Source organism: Colias croceus, chromosome 1, assembly GCF_905220415.1.
Source record: "Colias croceus chromosome 1, ilColCroc2.1".
Lineage (NCBI taxonomy): Eukaryota > Metazoa > Arthropoda > Insecta > Lepidoptera > Pieridae > Colias > Colias croceus.
Genome location: NC_059537.1, coordinates 10048253 through 10070927, shown reverse-complemented (window position 1 = coordinate 10070927; position 22675 = coordinate 10048253). Strand labels below are relative to the sequence as shown.

The 22675-nt window shown below is 34.1% G+C and overlaps 1 protein-coding gene across 1 annotated transcript in view; it reads left to right on the top strand.

Moving 5' to 3' along the window:
* The window catches only part of LOC123691602 (homeobox protein dve-1), a 70649-nt gene extending 49262 nt beyond the window's left edge, over positions 1-21387 (top strand). Inside the window, exons 3-6 of the mRNA XM_045636085.1 lie at positions 14026-14214; positions 14662-14891; positions 18562-19389; positions 19508-21387. Of these exons, the coding sequence (XP_045492041.1) occupies positions 14026-14214; positions 14662-14891; positions 18562-19389; positions 19508-20173 (1913 nt within the window). The 3' untranslated portion in view covers positions 20174-21387. The remainder of the gene's footprint in view (positions 1-14025; positions 14215-14661; positions 14892-18561; positions 19390-19507) is intronic.
* Positions 21388-22675: the final 1288 nt, after the last annotated feature.

The following is a 22675-nucleotide window of genomic DNA, read 5'->3' as shown; positions in this document are numbered from 1 at the left end:
GCTGCCCCTTTTCTCATTCCCGAAAAATATCCTCTAAAATTACCCAAGATTCTTCCAATGATTGTACCATACGTTGGAAATTAACTTTAGTCAGCAATTGACCACGCGCCAGGATACTTATTTCTACTACATCCTCATGCAAATCGTTAATTTTTATGAACATTGAATCTGTAAATAAAAAAATGAAAAGATTACTTTACCTAATTTTATTAAAAAGCTACTAACAAATAAAATTCTATCAAGAACTAAAGTGACCTTCTTTGGGCGTTTAATATAGTCTTGTAAAAGTTATACATAAAAATAAAATTTCATCATTTTCTTATTTTGTCGTAACTTCAATTCTAATTAAAAACATGAGTCTAACTATATAATTAATTAATAAAGAATAAATATAAAAGCTACAACTTACCTTTTGTGGGAACGCAAGAAAGATTTTTTAAAATGTCACAATTAACTGTTAATAGTGTCTTGTTTGACATCAAATAATAAACATCTACCCTCACTTGTAAAATTTTATTTAGTATATTCACGTAAAATATAAGCACCTGAAGTGGACTCTGGGAGGACATGGGTTAAAAAGTTAAATAAATAAGTACAATTAAAAACCCCACCAACATCATATTATTTAATTTTTAATTATAAATTTGCAAGAAGCGTTAAACATGTAAATTGATTTGATTTTAATGAAGTCTCATAGATGGCGCTGTTTCAAATTTGTCTTTATACTACTAAGATTCATTAAACTGTTTCTCTGCCAAAATTACGTAAATGACGTAGTTTTTATAGTGTAAAGCTAGATAATAGCGTGGCTTACCCAAAAACAACATTTAAACATGAGTCTTTAGATTGTACGCTGTGTAATACACGGAATACGTTAGAAAAATAAAGGTTCACAGCTCCTCCCCCGGAGGTGATAGCATGATAATGTGTATATAAAAGCCTCACCCGACCTGTTAGTAATATTCATGCAAAATTTGAAGTCAATCTATGCGGTACTTTTCGAGATTAGCTCGGACAAATATACAGACAAACAGACAAACAGACAAACCGACAAACAGACAAACAGACAAAAATTCTAAAAAATATGTTTTTGGCTTCTATATCGATTATAGATCATGGATTATGTATTCTTTTAAAAAAATATTCAATGTACAGTTTTGACTTTCCTACGATTTTATTATATGTATAGATATTATTTGCGATGTGTTTATGCGTGTTGGTTTCGAAAATAAATGCGTTTAAGCTGGTATTTATGTATTTGCGTTCTAAATCAATTTTGTTTTGAGTTTTAGCAATTTTTGTTTCTTCCCTTCTTCTTCACCTTATAATATATTTTATACTCATACGTTGTAAGTATTATCTGGGGGCACGGTAGTGCCCCCGCCAAGACGAGCCAAGCGAACAAGCGAAGCGCACGGGCACTACCTACCTTTTCTCGAAACGCTTCGACGTTTTTTTGAACCCTCATAACTTGGGTTTGGATTATGCTAGATCAACAAAATTTTCGGGATATATTGTCAATAGCGGACTTATTGAACATATTAAGTTTAAATTACATTAGCTTTTATACTTCAGATTTTATTTATATCTAAAAAACGCTAATTTCGTCACTGACTCACTGATGATCATCAAAATTCTTAAGGTATTTCCTAATGTCCTAGAAAGCTGAAATTTTGTATGTAAGCTAGTATTAGCACACAAACGGCAAAAAAATTATAAAACTTGTAACTTTCATCCCCCAACCCCTTAAACTAGGGGATGGGAGTTTGTATGAGACCTGTAATTTTAAATTAAATTTTGATCACGCTAGAGGTCTAATAATCTAAAACTTGGTTCCCCTAGATATATATATATGTATAGGTACTCCTTGTTAAAAAAAAAAAAATTAATCGACATATAAAATTTTGTACAACAAACAACTTACAAAAAGAAATGAAATCCCACCAAAAACATTTTCATGTAAAATGTTGCCAAGACGAGCCCATATGACTCGCACTGTCAAAAAGTTATCAGATCTCATGTAGAGCCAAGCTTATAACACTACACGCCCTAACTCTACAAGGCCTAACTTCACAAACTCTACACCTTAGTCAAAATATGTGGCTTGGCCGTTCGTTACTACAAGAACTATTGTATAACACAAAAGTAATGAAGAGTGAATAAATTTTTCACCTTACGCCGATGTGAATGTAGCGAAATGGCCAAGCCACATATTTTGACTAAGGTGTAGAGTTTGTGAAGTTAGGCCTTGTAGAGTTAGGGCGTGTAGTGTTATAAGCTTGGCTCTACATGAGATCTGATAACTTTTTGACAGTGCGAGTCATATGGGCTCGTCTTGGCAACATTTTACATGAAAATGTTTTTGGTGGGATCTGATTTAATGGATACGCCGGGGTTGAATGGAATACATGATATATGAAATAAATAAATATCCCTAACGACATGAGCTTTCATACGATATATTCGTTGTTTACGTTCACACGTGTTACCGTTTGATGTATCTCCCCAATCTTATCCAATAAGGATAATGTTGCCTTTGATTATGGCTTTTTACCTCAATAACGATACGGAGGCAAATAAATTGGCTGTTAGCGGATATTAGCGGAATTAACAGTGTGTATGCTCAGAAATACCAACGTATCTACTTTTGTCAAAGAATGGTTTGATCGTGAATTATTATATAAGTCGTAAAATTACCTCTATTAAGAAATAAAATAGAATATAATAATATTACTGTGATTACCAATACATAAATAAAAAAGAGCGTGTGTGATGAGCGCACGTGTCAGAAGTGAAACTTCTTTGGCAAGATTCAAGGCTACCAAATCGCCGCCTTACTTCCAACATGTGACGGTATTGTCATGACGCCGGACGCGAACTTGCAATTTTACTCTGAACGCGCGTAGAAGGTTCACTTTAATAATACAGTTAATTTACTACTATAACTACGCAGATTCAAGGCAGATTTCAATGAAGTATAATCTGGGCCTAATGAATCTCCAATCCGGATTACCGTACCCCCGTAACGGTTGAGCGGCTTGCGAAGCGCGGATTAGTTTGAAAAACTTTCATTATCTAAATAAATATATGCAAATTGCGCTCACTTGGAAAAGGATAATGCTTTTGTTACTTTTTTGGGGTTAAATAATGCTTTATTTTATAACACAACTTTATCGTTTGCTGGTTATTATTTAGTTGGATCATTTAAACCATAGGTCATTGTATATTATGTAGGTGTAACATGGCCAAGAGCATGTAGATATTGCAAATAGAAGCATAAAACAATAGAAGTCGAAATTACACTGGCTACATTGGCAAGATATCTTCCATTTGATCTTAATTCGGACAACTGATTCCGTCCAATAAATTGTAAGGGCCGGACGACACTGGGCTAATCCCATTGTCGGGCATTAGAACGGCTTTGTGCGGACAGATCGCACTCGCACGACGAAATTACCTAGCAATTGGTAACCGAGCCGAATTGCCTGCGGGCTCAGCCTAAATCGGCTGCAGACACTTTTATTACCCGGGCGGAATCCCGCTGACCCGGGCTTCAACCGGTCCGCTTTATCCCGGCCCGCTTAATCCCGGATTTGACGTCGCTTAATCCCAACCCGTGTCGGATATCGCGTCGACACAGGCGCTCTCGACACACTCGTCGTTCGTCCTATATTGATTTCGAATTTTATTCGTGCCCACCGTACGTATACATAAATCTCGAATTTAAGTCGTCGAAATTCATTCATTTATGAAGTAATGAAATAATGCAGCTTTATCGCGATGAAATAATTCAATCTCGTCAGAAGTAATCCGTATCTATCAATGTGACGTGGGATTACGCTTCGCGAAATGCATCGCATTCAGATATTTGAACTCAATGATATAAAATTGTATGCAAAAAATGAGGAGATTAATTTATGTTTTCATCGGACGGTGCGTTATGCGAAAAATTGAGCGACCCGAGAACAAAATGAAATGATCGCCTCGTATTATTGTATTCCGTCGGATTGCCTTTTATAAGTGCTTAATTTCTTTTCGTTGCTATTATCATTCATATATGTAGCGATTGAAATATTTACGAGTATTGTTTTCAGTTTATCATGAATTTACTCAAATGTGTATATTATTTAGGAATCTATTTAATAATGAAAAGTAAGAACATAAGTACTTTCCGTTTTAATTACAAAGTACATTTAACGGCTGGAGTATAATAGTGAATTAATTCGCAATGTAAACACATATAAATGCAATGAAAAGATGTGTTAGGATATTTAATGAGCACATTAGAACCGCGCTGCGTTCATCCGATTCGCTGAAACACATAATTATATTCGCGTTTAGAAGCCAAAATTATATTTGATGGGAAAATGAATAGTCGCCTATTCCCATTTTAATGAGGATTATAGTTTCTAGTGCATTTAGAGCACTTCGCGCGGTAAAATTAATTACTAAATCGAGTCTGCCTGCGTCGTCTAAATACTGCGTTTTAGTTCGCACACAATTTCGATGTTCGTTAATCTAATCTCTTGTATGGACTCCCCCATTTGAATGGGCTTATGATATTATTATAGGTTTCATACAAAATTAATCTTTTGGTGTGGTGATGCGTAGGTTGACCGCGTTCTTGGTGTAACAGCGGACGTGTGATCTTTACCTTGTGGTGTAGAATTGGAGTGTGCAAGGGATTATTTTTCCGCTGCATTTGTAGATATATCGCAAACCATTAATTGACGAGATTTAATTTCATAGTATAATAAATATAATACTAAATTAATATTATATTTCTTTATTCGAAAAGTTTTCATTTACGATAAAATTCTTACCCCCTCAATAAAATATCATATCACGATATGGACAATCAATGTCCATTCACATTTGTATCTAAAATCACTAATGACCACCGCTCGCAACTAAACATTAGGACAATTTAGGCGATAATGCCGCTAAGTCCACTTCTACACTGGGCGGTATTACCGCGCGATGTTAATTAGTCGCTCTGCGTGGCTGCGGCCTAACAATGGGCTTTTAACTTTTCAAATGCATTCATTAAGTGCGTTGTGATTATTGAACGCTATTTTAACTAACGCTGATTTAGAATTATGCGGTATTAGCGCGATAGCTGTTCAGTTTATCCGTGATTGTTGCTAATTATTCGAGCTCTATTGGCCAATTCGCTGATTCTCTACCGCGTCTAGTTTATTTACATTTTTCGTTATTTTCTTTAGAATGATACTTTTATTTGTAAATTCTAATTTTTTTTATTGTATTATAGGGAAGCGCTTGACCCCTATCTCGCCTGATGGAAAGCTGAGATGTGGCTTAAGATGGAGCGCGTTTCCCTAGAAAATATAGTAAGGGACATCCCCAATTATTTACTTGCACCGTTCTTGATATATTATCTCGAATTATATCCTGTATAGATACCTACTTTATATTCATCAGTGTTAATTGGAAAAATTCACATATTGGTATCAAATTTTGGTTTAATACTCTCTACGGCTCTACATAAATCCTATAATTATATTATGGCTTAAAAAATAAATCTTCCATTGTAGGGAATATTCCTTAGCACACACATATTTTCAGGTTACTAACTAACAATTTATTTCTTATCTAAATTAGGCCTTCACAATTAGGAGATGATATTGCGTGAAGAAATATTGTAATACATTGTGCAATATGGCATCATACTAGCTAGCTATCTATTATTTACCGGAATTCAATGAAAAAATACACAAACTTATGGTTACAATTACTTATGAGTTATGTGAGAAGTATATAGGATTATACTAGTCATTAGTAACTCGCCTTTGCTTCGCTATATGTATTTATCACTGGTACATTAATCGTTCTGTCAAAAGGTGTGTAAATACTAAATAATATATCCATACTAATATTATAAATGCGAAAGTAACTCTGTCTGTCTGTCTGTTACTCAATCACGCCTAAACTACTGAACCAATTTGCATGAAATTTGGTATGGAGATATTTTGATACCCCAGAAAGGACATAGGCGAAATATGTACCACGGGCGAAGCCGGGGCGGACTATAAATATTCCACGGGATTAAATCATAATCGTTACGTACCGAATTAACAGAATAAGTACGTTCTGAAAAAGTGAATTGTAAATTCTTTGAAATAATTAATGTCAATAATGTTAAATTTATAATTAACTAGCGGTCCGCCCCGGCTTCGCCCGTGGTACATATTTCGCAATAAAAGGTAGCCTATATTCTTTCTCAGGGTCTAAAGATTGTCTGTGCCAAATTTCATCAACATCGGTTGAGAGGTTTAAGCGGGAAAGCATAACAGACAGACGGACAGACAGACAGAGTTACTTTCGCATTTATAATATTATTAGTAGGGATGTCTCTAAACCTAAATTATACGAATTTATAAAAATCAACAACGTTTTAAAAATCATCAATAAATTGAAATAATGGTGTCCCTTCCACATTTTTCGATTGCATGCCTTTGCATAAACATTTTGCGTACGCATAAACGGTTAAACTATCAACCGGCTTGCAGCTAAAGTTTAGTTCCAAATTGTTTCTAATCCAATATCCAGTCAGTTTTCCAAATCGAGTTACGAGAACCGACGCATTTTAAAGGTAACTGCAGTTTAGAGTATTAAGTTTATGTACGTGGATTGAATTTTGCAGCAGACTTTTTAATGAATAATCCATTTATAAGCACTAAATCTTCTTACAATATCATGTTATATATTTATGGATTTGTGTAACGTAAATGTAACGATTAATTTCAGTAAACACTCAACAGGTGTCTAAAATGTTAATTATTTGTTATGTCAGCGATATAAAAAGACATTCTCGTAAGCAAACATTGTTGTATATATCTACAATATTTGTATATGAGGCAGTGTCTTGCCGGTAAAGCCGGCCTAATCCGCGTTCTATCCGTCCACCGCAAGACGGCAGCCAGTAGGGCTTCACCTATACTTAATATGGAATAAATTGTTTGGACCAATTCTTCAAGTATTAGCTTTATTTTTGTATTATTTCTGCGCAAATTAGCATAGCGTTAAAATGTTTATAAGGTTGTTGTAATTAGATTTGTGAAATCGCTGTTCGATTGACTTAATTAAGCTGTTGTATAATTTCTGAGATGTTTTATTTGTGTTGTGCAAAAATCGCAGTGTTTATTAAAGAGTGTAACAATTTAAACCTTTGTAAAGTTGGTTAAGAGACGTAGAAATAATTGAAACTCGAAAATAGTTTCGTAGAGAAGGCCGGCGCGCCTAACTGTAGCGGGATTAAGTTAACCGCTCGACGCACATCGTTGCAGATTAATTATTTATGGGAGGCCCCACTGCCCGCCGGGAAGGTTTAGCTCCCAGACGTTCTCCGATTCCTCTCTCATGCAAACTACACGTCTTAAACCGAAATTGGCCGTCACTATTAAATATTAACAAATAGAGTTCACGTGCGAGATATTAAAGTCGCTTTTCCTTTGACTGAATAATTTAAACGCCCTTTGTCTTCATTGTCCGTAAAGATCCCGGGTTTGCGATGACCACCTTGTCATGGCGAGCTTTGCTTTAAATCTCCTCTGCATCTTTGGCGCACGTAATCTCTTAAGTCCGGCTGGCTAAGACCGAATTATATATTCGCTGTGTTTATTGAATTTCGCCTTCATATAGCTTTAATATGGAATATTATACGCCTGTGTAAATATCGATTCGTGTTGTTTTAATCCTTAAGGCGTAGCAAAGCACGTAATATGTAGAAACCTTCTTAACCTAACAGGATTATCGTGCAGAGGCACGCATTTCAGGGCCGGATCACTCCTCACATCGCTCGGCTAAGGCACAGATTTTATTACACAAATGGGATTAATACACGAACGCACACGCTCTTACATAAGTAGGCTTCTAAATAACACGCTCGGTGCGCGCTCATTTAACGAGGACGAGTCAAAGTCGAATATATTTGTTTCGCATTCGCATTGTATAAGATTTACCCTCGGTAACGATACTTTTGCGGTGTCAATTAAAATATGAACAGGAGTCGCTCCCTCAAAAAGGTCATTTGTTAGAGACAATCACTGCTCCCGGCGCGAAGTGACAAACGACGGTGCGATAGCGAACGTCTAAACCGAGCTTCTGAAGTTCTTTGATGCCAGCGAGTCGATAAGCGTGGCGTATACTATTGTGGCGCCCGCGATCTGTACAATGCCGTTCGTTTCGCGAGTTTTCACCCAGTCGTAAGTAGGTAAATGTGTTAACGATTGACAAGGGACAGAACAAAAGACTGGCAGATACACGCAGCGTATTCATAAAGTTGCTACGACACCAGCTAAGATAATGATCACGTTTCCTTCTTACATCCCTTGTGGAGTTTAAAATTTAAATTAATTACGGGGCGAAAATAGTCTATTAAATTGTCATATCATTCCGTCAGATACCTACTCTTAGAAATCTCGTTATTACGAAACATATAAAAATATTAACATGTAAAAGATTAAAACATTAGAAAAATAAAATATAATTATAACTTAGATATTATATAAGTATACATTAAAAATATTGCTATCTGTGATCAAGGGATAAATCTATTGTGAAACTAGGTTGAGTGGGGGATAAATGGTTTCTTAATTAAAATCAGCGCGCCCTTTGACGGCTCATACAATAATTGTTAATTTTATCACTGACGTATGGGGTGACATGGAAATTAGGATGATGTTTACACTTACATAATATAATTCACAGATTAGATTATTTTTAATACCCAATATTTTATTTTTTTAAGAATTACGTAAACATTTTTAATGTATTTCCTAAAACATAAACAGATAGAGGTTACAATTTTATAGAAGTAGGTACAATCTATTTATCGAATAAAAAATATATTAAAATATTTTCTTACATAAAACATAAATGTTTATAAATATATCTTTCTCTGTATACTTACACTTAAATAAAATTTAAAAAAAATTGTGCGTGTACACACGTAAGAAGTGAAACTTCTTTATGACCTTATTTTTCAAAAAATAATTTACTTTAAGCAACTTTACAGAAATACGTCAATCACGCGTGGTAGGGATAAAAACAAGATGGCGCGTAACGGAAAAAAGTCACGCGTAATGAAAAAATGTTACACTCAATTTTTTTCCAACCCCTATAAAGAAGTTTCACTTAAATTATTAAATATTCTCTTACTTAAATCATAATTTTTTATAGAATATAATATTTAAAAATTAAAGGGTAAGAATACAGTTCGGTATTAAATATGAGTTTATATTGCTATTGTGAAGTTAAATCTCGAGCTTAAAGTGCAATATAAACGCGAGGCGGCTTAAGCAGAGCTTCAGGTAAGCCTCAGTATGTGGCTCTAAGACTCAGGTGTCAACTTACTTTTGTAGTCTATGGTCAGCTGATAGCATAGACAACACTGCGCTAAACTTACCATAGATTAAATATGAAAATAAATTCCACAGACTATACTTTAGTTATGATAGAAAAATAGGTACGCAATTTTATTATCCTAATCTTTGAACTAGTTGTGACTATAAGATTATGTAATCAAGGGTCAAACGTGATTAGTTTAATCATTTTACGAATTTTACGGCTTATGGATATCAACAGTTTTTACATGTTTTCGTGCCTAAAGCTGACCCGATGCTCTTTAGGTAATTATTGGTTCGATAACGAAATTAACATTGTATTTGTTATGTAAACATTGATTTAACGCAGACTTAGTGTAAATACATTTTTATTTCGGTAATCTAATTTATTGCTATTTATAAATTGGCTAATAAAGTTTATTTTGAATAGATATAAGTTTGTGCGGAGAAATAGATAAGATAAATATTATTTTTATACTAAGAGACATAAATTTTCCAATCATTGATCGTTTCATACCAAAATACACTATGAGTGTTAATTGTTAAGTTTTTGTCTGCTTGTGAAGTAAGTATTGGAAAATAAAACTAATAGGTACACATTTAATCATAAATGCTGTGTGGAATGATATTTATTGTTAAGTATTTCTTAAATATAAAAGTAACGTATATTCCTGCATTTTACTCATCTCAAAAACAAACTAAACTATTTCAGATTAAATAAAACCCAGTTAGCTTCATTCTATGCATTGTTTAGTTGAGAATTAGTTCGTCTGGGATGTCCAGGTGAAAGTTTTGGGGTCTGTAAGGGGATTACTGGACAGGCTTAGCTGTTAGCCCATACGTCCCTCGGATACTGCCTTGATTTGATTTGAATTGGACCTGTACAAAATAAATAAAGAACGGTATGAGTTTCATGAGTTTTGTTAGTGCTTTTTATTTAAAGAATACCTTTAGAAAGCGAAAGTGACCTCATAATGCGAAGCATTAGAGAACGAAAATTTGGTTTTGCCTCGGTTACGCAAATATTACATTAATTACACGATTGGTAATCTACGGTCCTAATCTCCTAAATCTGCACATTTTTATAGATAGTTTAATAGATATTAATTCTGTCACTGGTCAAATTAATTCAAGATAAAAGAACCGGATAAAAATGTAGAATGTATGAGTAGGTAGGTACTATGAGTCGTGCAGTTTTGGATTTATTTATATCAAATAATAGATCGATTATATTGTTAATTTAATAGATAATTGTTGGTATTTATTATTCCAAAAAAGTCCAGATTGTGATATTATTTTTTCTTGATGTTGATAAAGTTTATTTGTAAAATTGTTTTTCATATCTCCATTGAAAAAGATAAAATATTTCACTCCAATTTGAATTGTGTACTCATATTAGTTTTTCAGTTCTTTAGCTCCTTCTATTGAAAATATAAAATACTAGCTTTCCGCCGGCGGCTCCGCCCGCGGTTTCAAAGAAAAACTCGCATAGTTCCCGTTCCCGTGGAATTTCCGGGATAAATCCTATCCTATATTAATCGTGGATAATGTAGCTTTCGAATGGTGAAAGAATTTTTAAAATCGGTCCAGTAGTTTATGAGCACAGTAACCAGTTCAATCATTACAATCAAACAAACAAACAAACAAACATAGTTTTCCTCTTTATAATATTAGTGTAGATTTATTCAAACTTTTTTTTTAAGTACAGGCGAGCTAAGAGCACGTATTCAATTTCCTATCTCTATTTCACATAAAAAAAACCTATGTAAACCTGAATAAAATACCGTGCCGTTTGATGACACACTAATTACATACCTATCTATAGGAATGCATACAACCTCCTGTCACGCATGTACCGATTAACCATCGTATTTGCTTGGCTTCAGCATCTATCACGCCACGATCTATCCGATCTAAATAGATCATCGCTCACGAATGAGAACTACATGCTAAGCCTATTGTATCCCTCGTTGTACGTTAGCGTTTTACGTTTTTATAGGATGTACGATTATTTATTACGTACGTTTTTATTTTGAACTAGCTATTCCGCGCGGTTTCACCCGCATTGCTCCGTTCCTGTTGGTCCTAGCGTGATGAATTATAGCCTATAGCCTTCCTCGATATCTAATTTATCTAACACCGGAAAAATTTTTCAAATCGGACCAATAGTTCCTAAGATTAGCGCGTTCAAACAAACAAACAAACTCTTTAGCTTTATAATATTAGTATATATACTAATCGTACCACGATATATCGTGGTACGATCACAAAGGTATGGATGATTTTTGGTTTTAGTGGATTCTTTCATATGAAACGTGTGGATTGGTATTAAATTTGGCATAACGCTAAGCTACAGTTCAAAACAGCTGCTTTTAAAGAAAAATAACCAGTTGAATTATTGGAAAATTAATATCAATCATACTTTTAGTTTAAAAATAAATATGTAAATCTACATTATAAGAAGATTAAAGCGTTAATTAATATATTTTTTGTGTAGTATATATTTAGCGAAGTAATATACATATTAGCAAGTTAATTCCTTACATCGAAGGGGAGACCGGATGAGACTTTTAAGAGGTTACTTATGCTAACTCCGAGTTAAGTACGCACTACGCACCTCTTCAGTTCATTGTTAATGCCTTCTTTACTCAAATAAGTGATTAGAATCTGTATTCGCTTTATTTGTGCGGAAATTTAAAGATGTACTTATGTAATGAAATGTGAAATTGGCTACAAAAATATTTTGTATAAAGTTGAGAACTTTCACGTAAAACGATTCTTAATAAATATGATAAGCGCAACTTAAATGAATATATAAACTTTGACTATTCTTTATCATTTTTAATGTATTTATGTATGTTCTTAATACTTTAATCGTATTACAAAATTAAAATCTTTTTAACTCCATTATTCTATAGGCGCGTAGTAATTCGTAGCATCAAACGCTACACCGTAGCTCTACGAGCTCTACATTTTCTACTCCCCTATTAGAATAATCTATTTCACTACTTCTCAAGTACATACTATACAAAAGGTACCCCATTGTTTATACTTTGTTTTAACCAGCCAAGCCCGATTATGTATTCACACATCAACGTCACTAAACGTTCGTTAAACTCCAGTTGGTGTAAAGTTTTAATTCGCATTTCGCACTACTTATACATCAGGCGCTCCTTGACATCGGTGCACGCTTTTGTTAAAGACTGAAATCTTTTTAAGAGAGCTTAGATCGGTTAAGCTTTGGAGCGAGCGAACCTAATTGCCATTTTATGTTATGCGCTAATGAACAATGTAGCGAACTAAGATGCAATTTACGGTACAAGTTCTTTGGTGGAAGATTAGCGTGTTAGTTGGTATAATCCGTGATTGTTTGCGTATTGATCTATTCATATCGTTGAGTAGTTGAGAAACATAGGATATCATTATATACATATATCGAATTATCCAGAATGTTTTTGTATGTCGATAGTTAAGAGATATATTGGACTTCGAATATAATTACCAAAGTAATTTTCTCCATTAATAAACTCGAATCGAGATTATTTATCGCGCAGAACCTAATATTAATAAAGTCGGTAGTTGTAAGCCACGGGATTAAACTGACCGAAGGACCGTCCGGCCCCGCGACTAAATCACAACTAATCCATATTAAAGCATAGGTGCTAACCTGAAACTACCCTCCAAATCTCATCGACTAAAGAACTTGCTCGAAATCTATTGAAAGTTACATTATGAGATTAAAACCCATCATATTCTATTTTGACCCTAAATCTGAAGGAATTAAGTGATTAACATTGTATCGTATTAAATTATCATTTTGTGTTTAGTGTGAACTGTTTTAGAACTCAACAGAAGGTTATTATAATGTTTTTTAAATGAATGCTCAATACTAAATACCTACATAGGAACAAAAAGTACGAATATTGTTGTTGTGCGATACCAAAGCAAAAAAGTTAAAAATATTTTAAAAGCGCCAGTTACTTTTTTCATAATTTTAATGCATCGGCGTAAAAATGCAACGAAGCAGCAGGAACTATTTAATATCGCTGAAGAAAGACTCAAAGTGACGGTAAAAGCATTGGCCGACACAAAGCGATCTACAGACGGCTGCGTCGACACAGAACAAGGATTAATTATTATTTTAACATTTCACTCTTTAGGTTTTTTAACGCTGCCATGAGCAAGTCAAAAGCATTTTCGCTTGAGAAGTTACTAAATAATTAATACGCTTTCTTGACGACAGTGTTTCGACGGCTTCCGAACATTTTTCAGGCGAGAAAACTTTTACGTCATGTTTTTACTTAAGTGGACCGTGGACGTCGTCCCTCATTGCGATCTACGTCAAATATGAATAAATGAACTATGAGGAACTAAAGCTGTAAATAAAAGATTATATTTTTCGATTATTAAAGCTTTCCTCGTTTGTTTAATTGTGAACTTAAACCAAACGTTAAGGTATTGATAGTTTCAGAGAATAAAGTTTTACTCTTTTTTATCTTTAATTAATATACACACACATGATACAAAATATAGACATTTACTGTCACTTGTCTTACGACATATACCTACCATGCATCTGCAATATCTCATGTAAATTGTTAAAATTCGAAGTAAAAATTATAATTGATATGTTAATTAATCATATCTATTTTTGTTCTAGGTAAGACCCTACCAGTCCACTGCGTGGTCGAAGCGGTCTCCTCTCTAGAAGAGGGAGCCTGGCGTCGTCGGGCTGTGGTGGAGACTGATAGCTACGTCATCATCCCTGCGGCAACCGCGTTCCATGAACTGGTGCCGGCTGCTATGATGCGGCTTGGATATCCTCATGAACTGGCTGCTTCTGCTAAAGGTAAGGTTTTTATTAGTATATAAAATATAATATATCTACTATAATATAATATAATTACATCACATTATCTACTTTTCATAAGCATAATAAGATATTTAACCATCACAGTACAGTAAATGACTAAATGCAATCGATCCTTATTTGATGGTTAATCTATTTTAGCGAGAGATTTATCAAAACTTGCTATATATGCAGATCTGCAATTAAGTGCAAAGAAAGAACAATATTGTACTTTATTAAATAGTTAGATACGTTAAAACTTTACAAGTATCAATTGAAACAACAGAATTCGTGGTGCTACAATAGGGAAAAATTCTCCGAGTCCTAAAAAATCCGATAAGTAATTTCTTATTGGATTTTTTTGCTTTCACTTACATCTCATCATACTCTTTCAGGGTCCGTAGTCACTTTACTATTCCTTACACTAATTCAATACCTATCCACCAGGATCTGTAGTCATAAACAACTGGAAGCCACTACCCTTCGAGCGTATATCTGACGGGCCACTCGCGACGGTTGGCGAAGTACTTGGTGAGCTGACCACAGTCGCAACCTTGAGGATCCAACTGTTGCGACCAAGACCAACACCATTGCAAGATATTAAGGACAAGCTGTTGAGATTGCTACTAGTCCAGAGCAGACCGCTTTTGATGTCCACTGGCTGCCCCTTGGATGAGGTAAAACACGTATATATATCTTATACCTATAAAAATTAAATTTTTCAATCTATTATATGATAATTCTTAAATGTTATGCTAATGAACTTAAAATTACTGAAGTACTCAAGGAAAGACCAAGCTATAACATATTGAAGGAAAGAACAAGGGCATGTATAGATTATGAAAAAAACTAGGCAACTACTAATTTCTAGTTAAACACACTAATCCACTAGTAATACGTTTAAACCTATTCATACTAGTATTTTCAGTACAAACTACAATATACTAATAGCATAAAACCAAATTAAAAGGAAAACAAATCGATAGACATCAACCTCTTACACCACTACCATAGTTTTCGTTTCAACAACTGTATTTCAATACCAATTCAATACAATTGCGTTTTAATTAGATCAACTAAATTAGCGAGATGTAACAAATACAAATTCGGCGTATCATCTAAACATCTGTCAAAGCAAATAACATCAATCGAGGCATTAAAACCAACTCTTAACGACAATGCGATCGCGCTACACTGGGCTGAGCCAGATTCCCACTGTCCTGGTAATGTTACGTTTTAATACCTGATTGTAACCCCGGGACAGAACAATACTCACCTCACCCCTAAACATCCCCCCTCATTACCGGGAAATTCATTGTTTTCATATTTAAGCCGGCTACTGAATAGTCCTCCATTACCAATTGAAAATATTCGTGGTTATGTATAAATTATTACGATTTTGTCGATATATTAATGCGAGGGCAGTGCGTTAATGTTATAAATTTAATAATTGAAATATTTAATTACTTGTTTTATTTTGGGAACAATATTGAAAAGTGAATCATTTTAAAATAATTAAGTCGTGTCAATACTCCAAATACGAGTGCTTTGATAAAGAAAATTTATAGAAAACCGTAACCCACACAAAACGATCATTATTAAGCAAAATAACCCTTGTCCCTTCATAGATAATTTTCCCCGAATATAACTATAAGTTCACCTGAAATTTTCGTCGTTTTCCGACCAATGAAAACGCAATTATCGTAACCGTTATTCAATTAGGACCGCTACAATAACAATCGAAAGTACGGTAAGTCGTTGTATTTTAAGTCCTCTTAACAATTTCGCCTTCGTATCTCAAACATACAAATGCCGCTCATCGCGAGGTCGGATTTTAAAGATGGAGACAGATTATCAAAGTCTTGTTAAGTAGACTCCCGTATATTTGGGGCTCGTTATAATTTACACGCTGTCTAAGTCCCTGCTAATAAGGATCAGGGAAACGCTGTTTTCATATTCTTCCTTTGTAACAAGATGTATCGGAATATTTAATAACGTGTTTTATGTATGAATTATGAGAACTTGATATTTAAAATCTACAATGATTAACGACTTACCATTTTCTAACATTTATAATTATAAATTATGTTCGTTGTAAAAGATCTCGAGATCTTTGTTTTTAATATTTTCATTAGTACCTACTTCTTTATTTTGATGATCTCCCATATAAAATTGTAAAAATAATTGTGAATCTATACAGTTTTATAAACTAAGACAAAGCACATCAATGCCTCACATTGAATAGAACCTGAAACTCATCCGCGTTGGAACCTTATTAAATTTTCTAAACATTCACCTCGTCATAGGGTTAGTTAAGTGAAGACACTTTAGATTAAGGAGGAATAAATTTAAAGCTTCTCCCTTTTCTTGCCAAACTTTCAGATAAAATGTTACACTGAAAATTTGCTCTTTAACATTCATGTCCTTAGTGAATTGTAATATTAACTAAATTAATTAACGCCATAAAATAAAGAAATAATAGGTATCTATGCAGTATCGTAAGAGTACGTAAGAGGACCTACTTACTACTTATATTCCATAATTTTCGCTCAGGTTTTCTGATTATAAGTTTTTTTTTTAGTTTTTTATAAAATAACCTAAAAAAATATTTTGTATACAAATTTTCGATCACATGTTTTAATCAAATAATAAATCCCCATTACCCACGTGCTCCAATATATTAGCGTAATACAAGCGGGCCCGATCCCTCATCTTACCACCTTGAGTTAGCGAAAGAGGGTTAAAAGGAGTTTTAGATGTACGAACGCTTTTGATCTTATTAATACCATAAAATAATGCTTTATAATCTTATTAAACGCGAGGTTAGCGTTCGAGGCGCGCCCTCGTCTGACACGATTCGGGTTTGAGATTTCAATTTAGCGCTTTCAGGGTTATACGTAATTGACGAATAATTACATTGCTTAAAAATAATTCACCAATATCTAAAATATGGAGTCGAAAAACCTTAATGCGAGAATTTACAAGTTGTGAAGCGATAACTAATAAGTCAAAGGAAGCCGCAATGAGGCGAGATAATCAAAGACATCGCTCGAAGTTAACAGTAGCTAAACGCCAGATGAACTCCGACTATGATATTATGGTAATTTATCGCGCCAATTTGCGCTACTTCCATTTCCATTCGCAACAAACTTTTACAACGCTCTTGAGAACTGTTTGAATTAGAATCAAGAGATGAATTCCATAAATGTGTCTTAATGATATCTCGGAGAAGTGTTATCTCCTCTAATTCTGACAGGTGTAAAGTAGCAAATATAAACAGAATGAAATTAATATCAGATAAGACTAAGCCTATTGTGTTCTAAGTTGTCCTTAGTAACTACGAGTGTATCAAGTGATGTTCGCAATCACACACCGAATTACGTACCGAGAAGATTACACATGACAGAGTTATCACGGAGGCGCCAGCTCTCGTAAATCTTACATGTATCTGAAGCAGACGATATCTGAAAGCAAATATGACCGCACTATTTAAAAACACAAAACAAAGAGGCGGATTAACGTATCACTGTGGCTAGATGCTAATGCCTCCAGGTTGACATGAATTAACACTATCTGATGCAATACTTGGCTACTGTTTAACTAACATTCGGCAATGCATAGACATACGTGCAAGGCCGACAACTTGCTTCACAACGTAATCACTGCCATTGTACAATGTAATCTACTGATATGAGCAGATTTTGCTTGCATAACTGTAAAGCTAAACATCTGTATTATCTTAAAAGATATATGATTCAATTTTCCCGCTTGAATAATTAATTCTTGATCAAATAAGGGTGTCAAGATATGTTAAATACATAGTTATATAATTAAAACGAGACTTTGAACGTGAAAATCTCTCTATTTGCCTATTGTTTTAAACGAGTCGAGAGTGTACTTTTCAATCTGGATACCGACGAAACATTTTAGTACAACCACTTAGTTGCACGGTGTGCCGGCGTTTCGTTAAGGCGTTGTAGGTGGATGCTAATTATAAAGACGCCCTTCCCGCTCATTGTTTTAGAGCAAACCATGATTGAAGTTTCGGCGGCGGCGAAGGAGTGATACGCACTAACCAGCGAGCAAACACCTCGCATCTGCACCGAGCCGGCCGCTGGCGCATGACACATACATTAACAGCCGGCCTAATATTTTCATAATCTAATGGCAATGTTCTGAGAAACAATGCTCGCTGTTTATTCAAACAATTATCTATGTATCTGTTATTGGTTAGACTGACCTCTTTAAAACCATCTAAAATTGTTTGCGGTTTCTTTTTGTTTTCTGTTTGTTGTACAAACATTGGTATGGGTAGCGTGAGACTTGATATACTTTTTATTGTTATAGGTGACATTGGCGCAGATATGCAGAGGGCAGGATAGAACACCAGGGCCACACAATATACACGAGCCTACGGAAGAAACTCGTCGCAAATTCGAATCTTGGTGGAGTGCACAAGTGTCACCTCGTCCCCCGCCCTTTAGTCCTCGACGGTATCCTTCGCCAGGACCCAAGAACAGATCTCCTACCTTAAATGCCATGCCGGAACATTTGCATCCAGCTCTTCAAACCGTTCAAAGTCAATATCCAACTCAAAAAACTAGAATGAGAACAAGCTTCGATCCTGAGCTAGAATTACCAAAGCTGCAACGTTGGTTTGCTGAAAATCAGCATCCTAGCAGGCAACAGATACAACAATATGTTCGAGAATTGAATAATCTGGAATCGAGAAGAGGCCGAAAACCATTGGACGTTAATAATGTCGTATACTGGTTCAAAAATGCAAGAGCTGCACAAAAGAGAGCCGAATTGCGCAATATTGGTGGATTGGGAGGACATCTTGGTATTAATGGCTTTAATAGTAGAAGTCATAGTCCATCAAATGGATCATTATTGACTGGCAATGATAACTATTCACCGCATGATCACAATTTATTAAAGAGCCCAATGCAGCTTTCTGGAAGCCCTGGGCGATACCCAATGTCTGTGATGTCTGAAGACAATTTATCAAATGCTGGGTCTGATATGGAAGACGATGGTGTTGATATGAATACCGATGAAAGGCCAGACAGTCCAGATGCTCCATTATCACTCATAACTACCAGAAAAAATAACAATGAAAATGAAAAAGAAGAATTATCTAAGGAATCACCAAAGCCTCCAGATATAATAAAGGTAAATTTCATATGATATAATACAACAATACGTTAGTCGTTAAGGGTCTAGTAAAATTTTCTAAAACAAACACTCTTACTGAATTATTACTTCTTTCTAAACATATTTATTTTTACAGGTACATGACATCAAACAAGAGCCACGAGATTTAACAAAATCTGAGCAGATGCAATCACCACAACGGTCACCCGCAAAAAACAGTGATAGTTCGCACAATAACAACAACAACAACAATGATGACGAAAATGGGGTCGGCGACGAGCAGGACCTCGCTTCTGATGATGAAGTAGTTCAAGAACGTCATTACAGACCTGCGTCACCACACCTCGATCGTCTACCGTTTCCCATGGTTCCAAATCACCCAATGTTCAGCCACGGGATTATGTATATGAGCCAGTACATGAGTGGCTTTCCTGGAGTTGGACCGGTTCCTGGTGAAGGCGCTAGTGGTTTGAACCTTGCTCTAGCGGGAGCTTCCGACGAACGCCGCAAACGCAACCGGACCTTCATTGACCCCGTCTCTGAAGTCCCTGTTCTAGAACAGTGGTTTTCCATGAACACGCACCCGTCTCACAACTTGATTCTTAAATATACCGAAGAATTAAACAGGATGCCGTACAGGCAAAAATTTCCGAGGCTCGAATCGAAAAATGTTCAGTTTTGGTTCAAGAACCGACGGGCAAAGTGCAAACGCTTGAAGATGTCACTGTACGAACCGACTTCGCCGGGACATTACGGGCATCCGGGACACCCACACGCTATCGCGGAAAGGAAAATGGTCTGAACCAATACGACTGTATAGAAAAATTGATTGACTATTCAATGTTAGCCAATAACCGTGACATCATTTTAGAAAGACTGAATAAGAACCGTTGATGGTGTGTAGTGCCATGTTAGTATTAAATAATGTTGCATCTGTGCATCCTATAACGTATTACAGAAGTCTTTAAATTATAGGTATTTAATAATCGTAAGCTATACGTTTGCTTGTTAATATTAAGAATCATATGAAAACTAAAATTGATATTTAAGTACATTAAACTCAATGTAAAAATCATTTTCCCTTTGTCACGTCATAATTATGAATTTGAATCTCAAAATATATTATGTACTATAATATTATCTCGCGTTTGTATATAAGTAGTGTACTTTTTATTTATTAACGTTATAGAAATTGTAATACATAGTATCTAAAAGGTGGATAATCTCATCATTTGTGCTTATGTAGTTGGTACTTATCTAGATGAACATAAAAATAATTTTATGATTAATGTATAGAAAATAATGAGTCAATAAGATATACTTTAGAATTATATCGCACATAACTGTATATTATGTTCTATATTATAGTATAATTGACTTTCTTGTTCGTTAGTCTCTACAAAGTTATAGAATACGCACATTCCTTATTTTTGTTAAGTAATACTCAATCCAAAGATTGATTAGAATAAAGTACATTAAACCAAACTCATACCCATAGATACTTGTCTTACCGGCCCAAAAAATTAATAATAGGCATAAAACTGTACATAATATTGATATGCAATATACGCTTACAATTGACAAAAATTAAACCTAGTCTGTTCTAAAAAGTATACTCTAAAAGTGTACTTTTCTCTACCATTCAGATAAGAAAAACAGCAATTATTTTTAAAGTGAGACAAGTTATAAACTGTTACAGTATTTACGCATTTATAAAACGAGGCTGTTTTTTCGCGCAGTTTCATAAAATATTGTTTTATAGTTTTAAACGAAATAGAAATAAAAAATTAAATTGTTTTGTTATTTCGATGTTATGCTTGTTTTGTGAAGCTGTGATGGTATTTCCAAATAATTGTAAATATTTTATTAATGTTATAAGATTATTGTAAAGCTACGTCATTAGGCTCACAACAAAAGCATTTATGGCTTGTATAATTGATTAATATCGGCTAAATGTTTATTCCATTCAATTATATAAACGAAAAGTTTATTGAATATATTACGTATGATACTGAAACATGCTATTTTATTGAATCCCTTACAATACCTATAGAAATTAAGTAAAGTATATGGTAGGTCATAGAAAATCGAACACGTCTAGTCAGGCAGAGTTTCATCGTCACTGGCTTGGTATCAGGAAAAAATGGCGTGCTAATCCAGACTCTACCAAGTTTCGGACAAACACCATATTTTTGAGTAACAACCACACATAGTCCATACGTTCTTACCAAACTCATTAAATATAATACCTAGTTAACTTCTTAAACTTGCTGGAATATGTGTCTTTACTCTTTATATAAATAAGATATGTTATTATGTATTTAAAAAGTTATCATTTTTATCCAGTCTAAGTTAGGTCAAAGAAAATCAAATGTTTATTTCATCATAATTCATAACCTTCCGATTCTCATCAATGAAAAATGTCTGACAAATTTCTTATAGATCATCATATTATTATGCTGATTTTGCGTAAAAGAGTAACAAATATTTATACATCACCATTTATTTTTTCACATTCATATTGTTAGTACATATATATTGTATACCTATAATGTGTAGGACAGTTAAAATAAATCTAACAAAAAATGACTCTAGCTGGCTGAATTCAGTACCTTAATTTATCAGGTCGATACAGATTTCTCATACACAGTTAAATTAAGCCGTAAGGGGGATAAAAGTTATTCTTATTTAGAAAAACATAAATACTAAAACTTATAGTTAACTATAACTTTGCTACTGTTATAAAATTGTACTGTGTAAATCTTAGAAACATGGAACATGAACACATACCTAGGTAGGTAGGTACTATAAATATAGGTAGGTACAAAGGATCTACCATAAACAGAAATAAAAACACTACATTTTATAACTGGATAATTGACTCGATATTTAGAATTTTTGTCAATAAATCATAAAAGGTACCTGTATATGATAAAGTTATTTTATAGCTTCATTCAAACACCTACCTGATTTGTTGGATATCTAAAAATATACATACCTTTTTAATTGTAACTATTGCTTTTATTCTATAAATAAAATATGATGTTACGTCGCAAAGTTAACAATTATTAAATTTTATACCTTGATTCCAAATTTAGAAAAGTTCTTTGTTAAATTTTATATGATAATAATATATATTTTTCTAATGATTGATAACAGTGTAAAATTAAACAAATTTCAGAACATGTTAGTAGTTTGGTGCAAATAAAAATCTTTAATAATATAAGTCTGGAACTTCATATTATTGACACTAATTAATTACAGTATATACATATTATATTTATAAGAGAACTAATGAAATTCA